The 16,653-nt window shown below is 48.5% G+C and overlaps 1 protein-coding gene across 1 annotated transcript in view; it reads right to left on the bottom strand.

The window, feature by feature from the left end:
• Window positions 1–16,653, bottom strand: part of DNAH9 (dynein axonemal heavy chain 9) — a 330,059-nt gene that overhangs the window by 303,346 nt on the left and 10,060 nt on the right. The window contains exons 3-7 of the mRNA XM_038536892.1: window positions 14,943–15,101; window positions 13,604–13,734; window positions 9,793–10,004; window positions 8,068–8,301; window positions 1,380–1,547 (exon numbers count right to left, since the gene is read on the bottom strand). Coding sequence (XP_038392820.1) covers window positions 1,380–1,547; window positions 8,068–8,301; window positions 9,793–10,004; window positions 13,604–13,734; window positions 14,943–15,101 — 904 coding nt within the window. The remainder of the gene's footprint in view (window positions 1–1,379; window positions 1,548–8,067; window positions 8,302–9,792; window positions 10,005–13,603; window positions 13,735–14,942; window positions 15,102–16,653) is intronic.

Genomic DNA, 16,653 nt, shown 5'->3' with positions numbered 1-16,653 from the left:
TGAAGTCCAGGGCCAGCTCATGTCACTCCAAAGTCTACCTCAGCAGCGGCAGCCCCAGCAATGAGGCTCTTCTGTTCTGACCACCTACTTTCCCTCCTCCCCCAAGTCAAAATCCTTTTTTTTTTTTTTTTTAGTGTAAATAAACTAATCTGGCCACTAGGAGGAAAGCTAGCTAATTAAGCTAATACCCACTATTTCTTCTAAGTATGCTTTAATTGGTTAAGAGGCAGCTAGCCATTGTTTCCAAGGTTGCCAAATTTAGCAAGCAAAGGTACATAGAAGATACCCAGTTAAATGTAAATTTCAGATCCATGATGAATAGACACATATTTTGAACTTAGGCACACGAGTTTCTCAATTATTTTATTTTACTGGGCAGTCCAAAGTGTGTTCTCTTTCTTAGGTTGCACCAATTTTCAAAGAAACTCTGTTAACTCAAATCTCTAATCTGTGCCATCACTATTATCTGTTATTCCTGCTGCACAACACTGATGCATACTCTTAAGAAAAGACAAGAATAGAAAAGCACAGCATTTTCCTCCTCTCAAACCCAACCACATTAACACTATAGTAGGATTTGGTGTGTTCTTAATTTTATCATCTGGTGGGGAAACACACAGTATATATGCTGTTTTGTTACCTGCCCTCCCCCAATTTTTTTCCTACTTCAGACTCGTGGAATTTTTAGAAAGTGCCATCTTCTATGTTTGGCCAACGCATCTCCCACTGTCTGAAGGTGCTCAGAGCAGATTTCTGCTCAATTTCTTTCTCCTCTTCCCCCCAATACTCTTGCAATTCCTTCTTCTCCCATGATTCAGCTATTCCCTTCTCGGGGCATTCCATTCCCTGTTTCTGTACTGACCCTTCTGCTTCCCCCCCCCCCCCTTTCAAGCTCGGACTCACAAGTCTCAGATTTCCCAGGGCTACAGGTGACATGTGGGCTCCTGGGCAGCTGGAAACTGCAACTCTGGCCCTTTCCTCCTCTTGAGGACCCTCTTGAGCTCAGAACAACTCAGCTCCTGCTTGGCTCACCCCTCTCCAAGCCACTGATGAAATTCTGTCCGGATGTGCCTGGCCTCCCCGGAGCACTCCCCACTCCAAGCCAATAGCTTTGCCATCTGCAGGTCTGCACCCGCCTCCACTGTCATCCCATGCTCATCTCAGCGGCTCGGAAACCCTGGGTACCATCAGCAGTTAGAAAAGACCCCTCCTGATCTTTCTCCTGACCTAGAATAACTGCGAGTGGTCTCTGTGAAAACCCCTGGGGTCACAGGGCCTAAGGAAATACACAGGGAAAATGTAAGCAAACACCCAGACCTTACTGCCCCGGGGCCATCTGAGAAAGAAGCAGCTCCCAAGTCTGCCTTTCCAAGCCTCACCGTGCTCTGGGGGTCCAAGCAGTCATAGGAAGACTCTTCGAAGACCCTGTACAGCTCTTGAAATTCACCATGCATTTGTTGGACCTGCTGACTCAGGGCGTTTCCTCGGATTCCACTAAACTCAAGCTTTCCCAGTTTGTGGAAATCCAGGATTGTCTTCAGGAGATCCTGTAGGGAGCAAGTCACAAAATAGTTAAAACAGTAACAAGAAGGGCATCTGTGTGTGGCTCAGTGAGTTAAGCATCTGCCTTCAGTGCGGGTCATGATCTCAGGGTCCTGGGATTGAGTCTTGCTTTGGGCTCCCATCAGTGGGGAGCCTGCTTCTCCCTCTCCCCCTCTCCCTGCTTGTACTCTCTCTATTTCTCTCTGAAATAAATAAAATGTTTAGAAATAAAATAAAAATAATAACAACAGGAACAGCAGTAGATAACACATTAGTACAGGAAGTGCTAGAAACCACGGGGGTGGTGGTTGCTTAGGAAAATACGAAGGCTGATTAGTATCGGGACCTTATTATTAGATTGGGTTGGTATAAATAACTCCTGGTGAAACTCACACAGCCAAGAGAAAGGACACGTAAATAAGATTCACACAAACAAAAAAAAATCAAATTTATACTTCAGCCTCTTTCCGGGTTCTTGGATAAATAATAAAATATAACAACATTATTTGCATGATTGGTGGCTTTACTTCCAATTTTTAAAAAAATCAATTTCAAACGGAACAGGCTGTCTGGTTCTAAAAGGACAGCTATCATAGGGCATATTGATGGAAAGTGGGTCCTCCAAATAGTTCTGAGGACAAACCAAGAGGTAGACACCAACATTCCCAGCAACCACTCCTGCTGAGAAAAGTCCCGTGCAGGGTTCTTTTGCAAGAGTCAGCAGCACGAGACACCATGTGGACAGCTGGGGGACGGTGGGCAATTACTTGACATTTCTGTGTTGGGTTTCTTCATCCGTTAACAGGATAATAACAGCGGGAGTGAAATAAGTGAAATAAGTCAGTGCTGGCTTAGGATTTAGGCCAGTGCCTGGCACACACCTAATATGCAGTAAGTGTGGATTACTGTCACTGTAGTCGTTGATGTGCAGTGTCCCGGCCGTGCTCAGAATTAAGTGACAGGTGGACCCTCCCAAGTCCCCAGAAGCCACTTCATCGGACAGGAGTCCTCCTTGCTAACAGGACAGACTGGGTTTTTCTCTCACGAGGACCCACCCATCTGAAAGCACAGAACCTGCAAATCGACTTTCTCCACATTACAACTTCCCATCTAGGCGTGTATGTCTTTAACAGGAGAGAAGAAAATAATCATGACCTTTGGGTGGTTTTGGCAAGCATTTGGTGTGGACCCTCGGGAGTGGGGGTAGGAGGCCTTCTACCTTCTACCCTGAGAGAGTCTGAAGGGCAGGTAGAGGGAACACTACGTCACAATGCAGAAGACCCAGCGGGTCCTGGTTCCATTCCAGGAAATCCTTGCTGCCAGGGGCCACCGCCAAGGGCTGACCCATCAGCCTAGTGAAAGCCTGCCCGTCTCCTTTCTATTGCTGGGACACCAAGTCCAGCAACAGTGACAGAGGCACCAGGAAGTGCGAAGTGGGGCTGGTTTGCCCCATGTTGCTAGGAGGGCCCCTTGCATCCTGGGGCAGCCCATCTGACAACCTTTGTGGTCGGCTATGCTCAGGGTCAGGCATGAAAAAGAGGAGAGAACCAGCCAGGGGGAAGGAAGACACACACCCAGACTGGCGGTCTTATCTCTGACAGTGGGAAATGGGGCAATCTTTACTTAAAAACCCGTTTTGACTTCATATACATGGAGGAAAACAGAAATGAATTTGATTTAAATGAAATTGACTTAAATAGTAAATCAAATCATTCAAAAAGTGTTTAGTTGTAATCAGTGTGATAGGAGAAAGGGATTTGTGTGGTGGAATGTCACCTGGGTACTTATCTTTCCTAATTCCGTGGAAGTCAATTTCAGTTTTTGAGGCAAAGACTCTCTAACCACGTTAAAAGACAGATGCATCTCGATATGCGTGATTACATCGGAAAACGAGACTGTGTTTTGTGGCACTGTTTTATTCTCAAGAATACTTGAAGCATGGTCTTGGGGCCCCAGAGGTACCACGGTACCTTCAGACCCTGGAAGAATCCTCAACGCTGAAGAAATATTTGTTGAATGAAAAACTAGGGACACCTGGGTGGCTCAGGGGTTGAGTGTCTGCCTTTGCCTCAGGGCATGACCCCAGGGTCCTGGGATCGAGTCCCACATCGGGCTCCCTGCAGGGAGCCTGCTTTTCCCTCTGCCTGTGTCTCTGCCTCTCTCTCTCTGTGTATCTCGTGAATAAATAAATAAAATCTTTAAAAAGAGAAAAAGAAAAACTATACAATCTGTAAGCTTGCACTGAGCTACAGCACCTCCAGGAGAAGATGACAGGTGGGCAGAGAACCTATGAACCAGCAACTCAGGAGCAACTGGAAAAAATAAGAAAAATTAGACAAGAGAAGAGCATTCATTACATAGCACAATGGAACTGTGCTTTTAAATGTTTGAAGGGCCTGGGTCGAGTGCAAGGCAGAAGCTAGCACGGTCCTAGGCGGCGGGCACAAACCAGGCAAAAGAGGGGACAGGGCAAAAAAGTGGATTTGACCTCAATTTGTAGATTGCATCTTGTATTTGACCATGTTGGGTTATACGAAATGGCAACGTCATGAGGTTCCACCTAAGAAAGCAGCACCGTCTAACACCTAGAAATGCCCAACTGTAGAATGGGCGTTGAGATAGGTAGTGAGCTCTCCATCAGGGCACGGATTTTAGTAGAAGTCAGACATCAGAGGCACTGTAGAGCAGGTTCCTGAATCAGGCGGAATCAGGCGGAATTGCCTCCCACTGTCGAAACAGATTCATCGTAACGATGGCGACTACAGCTTTGATTCTTTTTTTTTTTTTCATTTAATAGCTTTTTTTATAATAAATTTATTTTTTATTGGTGTTCAATTTACCAACATACAGAATGTGGTTTATGTATACAGCTTTGATTCTTAACATGATTTGAATGTCAGTTCCTTTCGTTGTTTATCTAGAGGTCCTCACAACACAGATAAAAGGCCATTAAGGCCCATGTGAGGCTTCAATGACATTGAAGAAATATCCATTTTTGCTCTTCAGGCCAGTAGACACATAAAGTTCACAAGCTTGGGACCAAGGGCCCAAAGGCCCTGGGCCCTACCACCCTGGTCTGCCATTTCCCAGCTACATATAAAGCAACACACTTCGCCTTCCTAAATAAACCTCCCTTCCACGTGCGTGCACACCACGTGGTGGGCTACCACCTGACTTGCCCTGGGCCACCGCGTGTCACAGCGAATGTGCTGGTGTGGCTTCAATATGTGGGGCCACTGTCATGATTTACCATCACGCTGATGTCACTAGAACAGGTTGGTGGGCAGGAGAGGTCTAACGGCTGGATAGACAGCTGCCCCCTCCCAGCCGGATCCCCCAAAGAGCCTGGGGTCCCAGGCAGGCAGCTGGCAGACTGGGTCCCATTCCTAGGAACAACTGAGCAAAGCTGAATAGGGGGGAGGGGGAGGGCTCCATCTGCGCTGTGGCCTGTGAGGTGTGGAGTCATCCATGGGGATGAAGACCAACCCCGCAAACACAGGCCCGTTTTGGAAGGAGAGGTCACGCCACCCGATCTTAAAAGAAATGTCTTCAGAATTCATTAAGGGAGAGCACAAAGCAGGCATTCATAGAGGAGAATCTCAAAAGGTCGTTGGGTAAAAGTCTGTTTTCTTTACCTTTCGACAGTGGCTGACCTTCTGCGGCTAATGGTCTCCTGCGCGGTCCCAGGCTCGGGCCTGGCTGAAAGGGAAGCCGCCCCAATTAGGCTGGGGATGAAGGCAGGCGGCAGAGGGCTGCAGATGGTAGAAGGAGCGAGGAAACTCGGTGCATATTAGGTCAGCTGATTACCTCTCTCCCTGCTAATCACCTCGCATAAAGCCTCAGCAGGAAATCATTTTGTCTCCAAGTGAATCACAGCTTTACAGCAATTTTATAATGAAAGAAATGAGGGTTCTCTCCAAGCTGCTTAGGACATTGCTCGGAAGGAAGAGGCTGCAGGCAGAAACACAAACAGGGGGTCTGCGGCATCTCTGTGGCCACAGCACAAAAATGAAATGTGTGGAGGGTGTGTGTGTGTGGGGGGGGGGGCGTGCATGCTATACGTGGGAGCATGTATGCACGTGGTGTATGTGTGGGTTTGGGGTGTGTATGCACGTGATATGTATGCATACAGTGTGAGTGCGTATATGCATGGGGGTGAGTGTTTGGGGTATGTGCATGTATTGTGGTGTGTATTCACATGGTGTGTGTGTGTGTGCGCATGAGTGTGCACTGGAGCACCCAACAGGAAGGTACGGTGAGGGATGGAATCAAGAGGCAGCTGAACCCCTCTTTAGCCCTTTGAATTTTGACTGTTCAAATTGCAAAGCTGGCATATACTTTTGGGATTTCCTTAGGAAGTCCTAAAGTCAAATAAATAAGGCCCTCTCATGGAAGGGGGGTTATAATTTGACCCAAATGACTTATTTAGAAAAAAAGATGTGGGGATCAGGTGGTAGAAATAGGGTCCCAAAGGGCAGAATCAAGCGAATGAGGGCAGAAGAAAAGCACAAGATCAGTCTGAAACCCTCTCAACACAAGGAAGGAAGCAGGACAGAGGGACAGGGACCTTCAGACTCCCTGCTGGAAAGACAACATGCCCCTGGCTACAAATCCCAACCACAGCTCCCTGCGCGGTGTGACTGGGCAAGTGAATTTATGCGTCACACTTGGTGAGGGCATTGGTACTTAGCTCTGGCTGGAGGTAGGCTGCCAAACATGTTAGTTCTTGATTTTCCTATTCTTCCCTTCCCTCCCCTAGGGTTGGCTCTATAAGAGATTTGCTGTATCCTGGTGAGGGGGAGGAGGGAGAGGAGGGAGGGCAAGGGAAGTAGAGGGAGGAGGAAGGGGAGGAGGCAAAGGGGGAGGAAGGGAGGAGGAGAGGGGAAAGGGAAGGAAGGAGGGGAGGAGAAGGGGGGTTGGATGGTAATCTGAGAACATAATCATTCTGCGCTCCGACCTGCAGACTCCGCTCAGCAACTTCCAGCCCTGCAGCCCCGTCCTCGCCCTGCCCCCACTCTTGCTTTAGCGGGTGCCCAGAGGGAAGAGTCCATCTGCACAATAAAACTTTCTCGTGCAAAAGAGCGAAGAGAAAAGCAGTACAAATCAGAGGGGGGAAAAATCTAAGGGAACCATGGAGGGGAAAAGCCAGCCCTTTTACAACATAACCCTGGACATAGCCACACAGAAGGGTGAGGGTACGGATGTCATTTTATTAATGCAGCCTCGTGTTATTTGTTCATTGCCGCCACCAATGTCTCGGTGGCCACGTATTAGAACGGCAAGACGAAGAAGGTGAGATTTCTAGTAATTCTTGCTGGAGAGGAGCAGATTAATCCCATTTCAAACAGGCATTGATCACAGAAATACATGGGGCCACATGAAATATACTCCCAGAAGAAAAATAGCCCCGCAGCCTCTGCACTGAGCCGAGTAGGGGAGCAATGGGGGAGCCAGAGGGCAAGGGGATGCGTCAGAGCTAGCATTCTGGAAATGGAGATGAGAAACAGGGAGGAGGAGAGGAAATGCTAAGGCAGGGTAGGGGCAGCCATAGGAAAAGGAATAGAAATACGGGCTGAATACAGAGGTGAGGAAAACAAAACAGGAAGAATTAACAAGAGGAAGGCAAGAAAGAAAAGAAAGAAAGAAGAGAGAAGGGGAAGGGGGAGAGGTAGGAAGAAAGGATGAAGACAGAGGAGGTGGGATCTGACCTGAGAGTGGGGAGGTAAGCCAGAGCCAAGGACAGGAGACGGGGAGAGAAAGGGCAGGAGGACGTGATGTGGTGACATTCAAGCCATCCTCTAGTTAAACTGGGGCAACTGCTTTGTATGCATCCGTGCCCTTGATTCAGAAAGCAGGAGCAGCCTTGTGAGGGTAATGACTCCGGAGAGACTGGAGGCCAGCACTGCTTGTGTTTACCGACGCCCAGCAGATTAGATGCCCTAATGTTAGACTAGCTGTCTATATGCAAAGTCACATCATTAGCATGTGTGCCCGGGGCCAAGGCCCTGCCCGCAGTCCTGAGAGCCTGTGCAAGGGGGTGGTGGCCCTGATTCCACCTTGGTGGCCTGGGGCCGGGCACACCTGGGCCTGGGCCGAACAGCAGGGGGAGTGGTTGCCCCAGAGAGGAAGGGATGAGAAGAGGGGACATTTGGGCAAAGCTAGAGGTCAACCCTTTGTACTCCCCAGGATCTGGCAAAGGATTGAAGGGGTGCCTCTTGTAAGATCCGGCTTCTGGCTTTCTCAATTATTCAGTTTTCTCTGTCTCCATGCCCTCCCCCGCTCCTTTCTGTGGAGAAGTCCTACTGGAGTTTCAAAATTTATTTCCTCGTGCGCTCCCCACTTTCTCAGAGCCCCTCTGGGGTAGGGAGCCCCTCTTTCCTCCTCTACCAGGTCACACACAGATTTCACTTTTATCGTGGCATTTAATAGAAACCCCCTACCCAGTGACATTTCCTGATTCAGTGTCTGTCCACCCCCGGGTCTCCCCCATTCATCCCCCTCATTGCTTACTCCCGCAGCACCCACCTGCACCATGACCAGCCGCCCCAGGAAGCCATCCAATCGCACAAAGACCAAAGCCGACTGGAAATCCCACTCCTGGACTTTCTGGTTCTCTTTAAAGTAAGTATGCAGATTCTCCCTCCTGTCCTGGAACACCTGCTTGAAGAAGTTTAACGTGTCCATCGCCACTTGCAGTTTTCTCTGGCTCTCCTCCACCTCGCCTCTCAGGAGGCCCTCTGGGCTGAGATAATTAGACGCCTACAGAGCAAACAGATTATGGGCGTTTAGCAGGCATGGGTGCAGGACACCCTACGATTTCTGTCCATCCCACCCCTCCCCCCCAACTCCAAACTGAAAAATTGTCCAAGCAGCACTTTTCAGAAGCATACTGTAGGAAACCCCTGAATTCGCCCTCAGTTCCACAGGTGGGCTGGGACCTGGGCTTGAGCTGAACTGTCCAGGACTAGCCCGGAGGTGACCTTGGTTGGGCCGGCTGGGGCTGGGTATGCATTCTTTCTACAGTAAAGCAATTCAAAAGCAAGAATTCTTTGAACCTGTCCCCAAGAGCCTTGAACCTAGGAGGTTATGAAGCTGAAGCTTCACGGCAGCTGCCGTCACCACCACAGGTGGGGCAGAAATAACACATCCCTGTGACATTACCTGAGGTCTTCCTGTCAGCCAGGGTGGAGCCAGCCTTACTTTGGGCTTTTGAGGTACACAAACCCATAAGTTATCTTTTTGCTGTTGCTACTTTGGGTTGGATTTTCTTATCCTTTCATCCATAAGAGTCTTGGCTGACAAACACGCAATGATGGAAGGGTGCTGGTCTAGGAGTCACACAGCTGGTTTGGGTGATCCTTGGTGACTCAGTTAACCTCCTCGAGCCTTAGCTCACATCTTTAAATATTAATAATGAATTAATAAGGCTCTCCCTGCCCATCTCACAGGGTTCATCTGAAAGTGGCCAAGATCTTGAATGTCACAGGCTACAATGTGCTCCAATAGAGGTTAGTTGTTACCAATCACTCTTTATATATGTTCATTGTTTTCTGAGGGTCACAGCTCCTTAGAGGTAATTGAAGCTAATTTAGGAGGCAGATTCCCCCAAGCCTCACTAAGGTCCCTAGTTCTGTTTACAGATAGACCCCTTGAGGTTTATGCTGTGCTGGCTGGAGTTGCAACAGAGTCCCTAAGAAGGAGGAGGGTGAAGTGTGTGGTCCACGAAGCTGTCTCTGTGTAGCTCACAGTCACAGACTAGCACGTGGAGGGCATGAGCACATTGGTTGCAGCTTGCCAGCTTTTGAGATAGGTCCTCTTCTTTTTTGCCATTACACAGAGCAGGTCAGTAACCTGCCCAGGCACACACAGCTAACAGGTGGTGATGCAGAATTTGGCACCAAGGACGCCTGGCCCTAGAGGCAGCATTCTTACCTATTGGGCTTTGCCACCGACCGTGGGCACAGATCACAGAGGTTGAAACCCACCACACCCATCCTTTGCCTGACCCTGGGTCGTGGGCAAAGGAGAAAGGAAGACTGGTCCTCCCACGTATTCCTGAACCATTGAAAATGTCTTTGTGGCTTATTGGCAGTGACGGTAAAATAACTGAAGTGTGATAATCCTTTGGACCATCATTATTTCCCTGCCCTGAAAAAAATACGAACCCTTTACTCCTCCCTGCGACCTGGTGCCAGCCAGCAACACCTCCTACCCCCTGGGGAAGGCTGCCAGGAGTCCCGGATGCCTGACCTGCTGGATGAGGAGGTTGCAGATCTCTTGGAGCAGCACGGTGAGCCGCCCCGGAGAGCGGTAGGATGCGCATGTAGCCCAGATGAGACAGACCACGTGGAGCAGAGGCTGCAGCTGTGGCTTCACCTCGGGAAACTCCAGGCTCTCGAGGATCTCCAGGTGGTGGGAGAGTGGCATCAGGTGTATTCGGATGTCCTGGGCCTCTGCCAGGGCTGGGAGGAATGGCAGGGGGTCACCCTCCCTGCTTGGGGCTCATACCCACCCAGTGGAGCCCTGGTGCCTGGGAGCAAAGGATCTGTGGAGCAGTGGCTATGATTTCTGGGCGGCTGAAATAATGGTCCTAGAAGCATCTCTTACAAAAGTCCTGCATCTGGACTTCTGCTTGGCTCTGCTAGCCCCAGTTGGGTGCCCGATGTGCAGAAGATCCTCTGCTGCTGCTAGGTCCGAGACCACGAAGTAGGTGACGAAGGACAAGCGTTAGAGTCAGGAAGACCTGCCTTCAAATGCTGCCCCTACCATTTCCCTGTGGCAGGACCTCAGGGCATGTTCAACCTCTCTAACCTCAGAAATAGGCTGAACAGGGGCACCTGGGTGGCTCAATGGTTGAGTGTCTGCCTTTGGCTCAGGTTATAATCCCAGGGTCCTGGGATCGAGTTCTGCATCGAGCTCCCTGCAGGGAGCCTGCTTCTCCCTCTGCCTGTGTCTCTGCATTTCTCTCTGTGTGTCTCTCATGAATAAATACATAAAATCTTTAAAAAGAAATAAAAAAATAAAGACACAGTGGTTGAGGGCTGGCTCACCCAGTCCAGGGTGCTATCTCAAACTGGCTCCTAAGGCAGGTGAAAAAAGACATGAACAAAGTTAGGGTCCCACTTCTTAAAAACTATAAATATGAACAGCCAGTTGCATGGGGATGCCAAGTGCTTTGCTGGTCATTCGTTGACAACAGGCTCTTTGGGGACAAAAGCCTTTATGACATGTAGCATTTGCCAGTTTCTGGGATATAGATATTGCCCACCAGGTCTGATTTCTAGCTACCAACTGGACTTCTCTGAGCGTTGGGAGTGGGAAGTTGGTAAAAGTTGCATACAGCAGGCTCTCACAAAAAACTGCAGGCCAGTCCCAGCTGGCTCCTGCCCACCACTGGACACTGACCTACACATGTTGATTGGCAGCCAGGCTGTACTATGCCAGCCCTGCCCCCTGGGGGCCAGCAGGTCCGTCTCGTGCAGGGACCTATTGCTTCCCTGTGGCCCAAGGGTCTTTACTGCCTGATTCACTTCTAACCATTTTGTTCCCACACTGTTTCCTCCACCTTTTTGACCTCCTTCTTTCCTTCCCACTGTTCTCCAATTCATGCCCACCAATCCAGGACTATTTCTTTTCCTTTCCCTCTCTCCAGTCCACCAGTGAGCCAAACAACTACCCTGATCATGACCAATACGAGTAACACACATAGTGGGTCTTTCTAGGATCGAGAGAGACAGATGCTCTGAAATTAAATTAGAAATGAGAAGACCAATTACCAGCCTCTAAAATCTTTTTAAAAGCAATTTTAAGTTGTTATTTTTAAGTCTGCACCTACCCTGAGGTCAAGAGTTGCAAGGGCCACCAACTGAGCCAGCCAGGTGCCCCTCTAAGATCTTTTTATTCTCAAGAAACCTCATCAAAATTTATTTTTTTTAAAAAAAGATTTTATGTATTTATTCATGAGAGACACACAAAGGGAGGCAGAGACACAGGCAGAGGGAGAAGCAGGCTCCCTGCAGGGAGCCCAATGCGGGACTCGATCCCAGGACCCTGGGATCACGCCCTGATCCAAAGGCAGATGCTCAACCACTGAGCCACCCAGGTGCCCCACCCCAGCAAAATTTCGAACCAAGCCTTTGCCTAACTCCTATAATCAAAATTCATTTGGGGCACCTGGGTGGCTCAGTCATTTAAGCATCTGACTCTTGACTCTTGGTTTCAGCTCAAGGTCATGATCTGAAGGTCATGAGATTAAGCCCCCCACATCTGGCTCTGTGCTCAGCAAGGAGTCTGTTTGATATTCTCTCTCTCTCCCTCTGCCCCTCTGCCCTGCTAGCTCTTGCTCTTTCTCTCTCTCAAAAAAAATTCCTTTCCTTGCCTCATCGGAATTCAGTTATACATTTCAAGGATTTCTAATTTTACTGTAGTGTTCATCTGTTATTATTATTATGGTATTGTTTCTCATTTCTATCATAACCAGTGTTAAGACTCCACTGCAAAGAGCTTTCTGAAGTCCTCCTGGGAAACCAAATCTTTCATGACTGTCAATCAATGAAAATGATTACAGTCTATTAATCTATTAATGTGAAAAATATATTCGGGGTTCTAAATAACCAACTCGCAAATATACTTTCCCTGCATGAAGCTTTATTTCAGAGCTTCACATTCCAGCCATCTGCATGACTCTTTTATGACAGGTGTCATGCCTGCACATCCCATAATATTACTTACTTTGTGCTTCTAAGTTGACTCACATTTTAACCTGAATAAAATCATACAATGTGAAGACTTCAAATCACTACTCTGAATGGAAAACAGGTAATATCACTTGCCAAAAACAGTCACCCTTTAACACAGTTTCAAAATATACCTGTCCATACGTCTCTCGCAGCCATCTGTCACACCAGTAGTGGTTCACACACACTTTTGGGGACACCTGTCCCATTTGAGCTGACTTATAAATTAGGAAAAACTGTTGGTTTTCCTTTGGGGCACAAAATCTCCCAGTGAAGCAATAAACAGGGATCCTAAGAGGGATTTGGTGGAGCCATGCCTATGATAACGTCTTAGGCCCAAAAGGACCTCGAAGACTAGCCTGTTATGCAGATCACCTCTGTTGTTCAGGACACATCAGGAACCCCACCTGGAACCTTTATTTCTACAGCTGAGGGGTTTCCAAGCCCCACGCCATGACAAAGAGATGGTGGGGCAGGGGACCCACCAACGGGCTCTGGACGCAGGACACACCCCTCTTTCACAGAGCAAATGTACCTTGATTAGTTTTCTATTTTGAACTTACATGGAAGATTGTACTGTGAGAAAGAGTTGTGATGGGGAAAAAATGTTCGAAAAATCACTGTTTGGATTAAGCTTAAATTCCATGACATCGCGAACATCTTCAAAAGCACATTCTGACCTCCAATGCCAAGGGCTGGAGAAAGTTTGATAGGAGAAGGGAAAGAAGCAAAGTGCACGGACAAGGGGAGAGGGGTGAGGGAGCCCTGGAAAAAATTTACCTACTTCTAATTATAGACTTTGTTGGCTTTGCAATTTTGACAAGGGCTGATCTTGTCTGGGGCTCTGACGGCCAGGAAAATTGCAGTCCCATCCAAAAGCAGGAAGAGAAAAAGCAGAATGGAGCTAGAAATGGAACAGAGACTTCTCGAGGAGCTAGGACTAGAGGGGCCCAAATTCTGGAAGTGAGACTCCAGCGTGCATGGGGACAGCACACTACAGTCAATAAGGTGCTTCCACTATCTCATCCCACAGCCTCCCAGGGACACCTGCGTGGGAAGTGTGAGCACCACAGCCATGGTTACACGCTAATGCCCAGAGAGGTTAGGTGACTTTGCCAAGGTCACAAAGCACTGGCAATGCAAACTGAGTCCAAGGTAGCTGCTTTCCTGTTTCTGGACTTGGCGTTCCTGCCACCAAGCTATATGGTGTCAGGTTGGCCGGTTTGAAGAACCGTGAGCTGTGGAAATCAGAGAGAGCAGATAATGCAGCACTCCATGAGAAATTTGACTCCGATGTATTTATGAACATACTTGCTGGTTCTCACCTGCTTGGACGTCTCTGAACATGGCTTGGAAAGCTGCAAAGTAGCTGCTCTGAAGCTTGTCCAGGAGCCTGGCCATGCCCCTCACTTCTATCATTCTCAGTTGATTATAAATGTATTCCAGATCCTCAGACCTACAACACCATGGAGAAGGGTGAGTCCAGATGGACCTCTGGGAACCCGGGGCATGCCATGATGACAGAGACACTCAGATAGACAGAGAGAGCCCTGCTTCCAGCTGCTTCCACAGAAGCTGGCTCCAGAGCCATGGAAGAGGGCATCTGTTCCCAGAACAGTGAGGGCAAAACCTGAATTGGGAAGGTTTGAGCAGGTTCAAAGGGGCAGCTCCAGGAGGTAGCAGTGGGGAACCCTGCTCTGACCATCTGGTGGTTCAGGAGGGTGGCAGCTGGAAGTCATTAGCTCTTGCAGTAAGGTGCAGGGTGGGGTGAGAGAGGTGTCAGAACACAGCTGCCGGAGATGGACCCGTAGCAGGTCAGAAGAATGGTCAGAGATGGGACCAGAGGATGGGGCATCTGGGCATGGTCCTATGACACGGACTCTCTCCATTCAACGTGCAGCACGATGATAAATAGAAGAGTGGAAGCAAGGGAGGGGAAGACCAGAATCAATGGTCGGGCCTTTCTGGAATCCTGTGGGTCTGGGACACTGGAGGGGATGGGCTTTCCAGCCCTGCTAGTGATCGCCAGGGATTCAGGAAAGGCCATTCTGCTGGCAGCCCACTGCCAAGGCCCCTCTCTTCCTCTGGATCCTGACAAAAAGCGTGTGCACACAGCTTTGACTGGTCCAAGGAGGAGGTAGCAGATGAGCAGAAGCAAACCATGAAAGGGAGTTCATTAATTTTACATTGGGTTGGGCAGCCCAGGTGGCTCAGCGGTTTAGCACCACCTTCAGCCCAGGGTGTGAGCCTGGAGACCAGGATCCAGTCCCATGTCAGGCTCCCTGCATGGAGCCTGCTTCTCCCTCTGCCTGTGTCTGTTCCTCTCTCTCTCTCTGTCTCTGTCTCTCTCTGTCTCTCTGTGTCTCATGAATAAATAAAATCTTTACAAAAAATTTTTTTTAAAAAGTTTACATCGGGTTGAAGGAGCCTTTGAGGAAATAGCTCAAGAAAGGAGGGAAGTCTATTGAAACCCAGGGGAAGTGTGCATCCTCCAGGGCACAGGAAACCCATATTGACCTAAACAGTCAATGCTGCCTACCCACTCCAGGGGGGACAAGGAGCACCTGGGGGTGGGACCAGATCAGGGGCTGCCCCTTACCCCCCACCTCAGGCCACTGGTCCTCTGTAAGACAGCTACGCCCCAGGGTCTGAGCATGTGCCTACCTGCTCTTCCAGAACTCCAACTCCACCTTAGGGGTGGGGCTCTCCCCTTGCAGGAGTGCCTGGCCCGACTCTCTCTTGAGCACCACTTGGACTTGGCGGCTCCACTGAATCACGGCCGACTCGAGGGCGTAGATGATGGACTTATCTGTGCAATCCAAGCTGTGAAAGACACAATGAATCTCCTAGGATACTGGAAATAACTCCAGGTGTCCCCCAAACAAAAGTCCAAGGCTTTAAAAAATCGGTGGGAAATCTGACCTAGTCTGGGTATTCTCAACTTTTATTGGTTGACAGCCTCTGATGTGGGGGTCAATAAAAAAAAAAAATTTGGATCCTCTCTCGTCAGACATGTATACATGATTATTTCAAGGTTTGAGGATTCACCAATATCTTGGAGTCTAATCCAACTGGGCCTTTCTGTCAGTGCAGGAATACACTGGACTGCAGCACTTGGGTGGCTCTGTGGTTGAGCATGTCTTCAGCTCAGGGTATGATCCTGGGTCCTGGGATCGAGTCCCACATCGGGCTCCTGCATGGAGCCTGCTTCTCCCTCTGCCTATGTCTCTGCCTCTCTCGGTGTGTCTCTTATGAATAAATAAATAAAATCTTAAAAAAAAAAAAAAAGGAATAGGGCAGCCTGGGTGGCTCAGCGGTTTGGCGCCACCTTCAGCCCAGGGTGTGATCCTGGGGACCCAGGATTGGGTCCCACATCTGGCTCCCTCCATGGAGCCTGCTTCTCTCTCTGCCTGTATCGCTCATGAATGAATAAATAAATAAAATCTTTTTTAAAATGTTTTTTTAAAAAAAGGAATACACTGGACAGAAAATATTCGGGTGACCATCCACCCCTTGCTTGAGTGTCACCAATGTCACCCAGCTTCCTACTTGATAAAGCAGCGCGATCCTTAGTAGATCAACTCGTCCTAGGAGAAAGCTGGTCTCCACACTGAGCCACATTGACCTGAGCCGCATTGACCTCTCTGCCAATTCTCTCACTGGGTCTTAGTTCTGCCTTTTTCTTTGCATCCCTTAGTTTTTGCAGCACGAGGAGGTAGGCTCCATCCTCCACGAGGCACAGAATCAGCTGTCTGCAGCCCATGGGTGATTTCATTATATCCTCACTTTTCCAGAAGGCTGGGGGAGTCAGCATTCCCCCTCATAGAGCTTTTCAAAAATCACTAAGTGAAGAAACCTCGAGGTGTTTCAGAAGGGATTAAACATCCAGAACGCATTTTGGTGGTCTTTCCACAAAGCCTTCATGGACAGCTGTTCATGCCAAGAACCCAAGACACAAGTGACCCAGAAAGAGAATCTATCACCCGCATTTTCATGCCAGATACCCACCTTCGCTTAATTTAATTAAATTCATATTTGCTGAGCGATGATACAGCAGAAGCGATTATGGAAGGTATTGAGAGGAGAAGATACCGCCCTGAAATAACGATCCAGCCTTCTGGGAAATTATCAAATTTGAACAAAGCGAGACCAACCCAGTAATGATTATATACACACACACGCTGAATGTTATTATGTTAAAATATAAAAGGAACAGGAAAAGGGTAATTTGAATTTATTTATTTCAAAAATTGAATATTTTTATTAAACCGTGTTACGTTTTCTAGTTAACTGGGAAATTGCTTCAAATTATATATGTAGCAAATTACTTCCAATAGCGAAAACTCATTATAAAGTACACTAGCATCCCATGCGT

Source organism: Canis lupus, chromosome 5 (assembly GCF_011100685.1).
Source record: "Canis lupus familiaris isolate Mischka breed German Shepherd chromosome 5, alternate assembly UU_Cfam_GSD_1.0, whole genome shotgun sequence".
In the NCBI taxonomy this organism is placed as follows: domain Eukaryota; kingdom Metazoa; phylum Chordata; class Mammalia; order Carnivora; family Canidae; genus Canis; species Canis lupus.
Note: the sequence above shows the minus strand (reverse complement) of the source record. Positions and strands in the feature narration are given on the sequence as shown.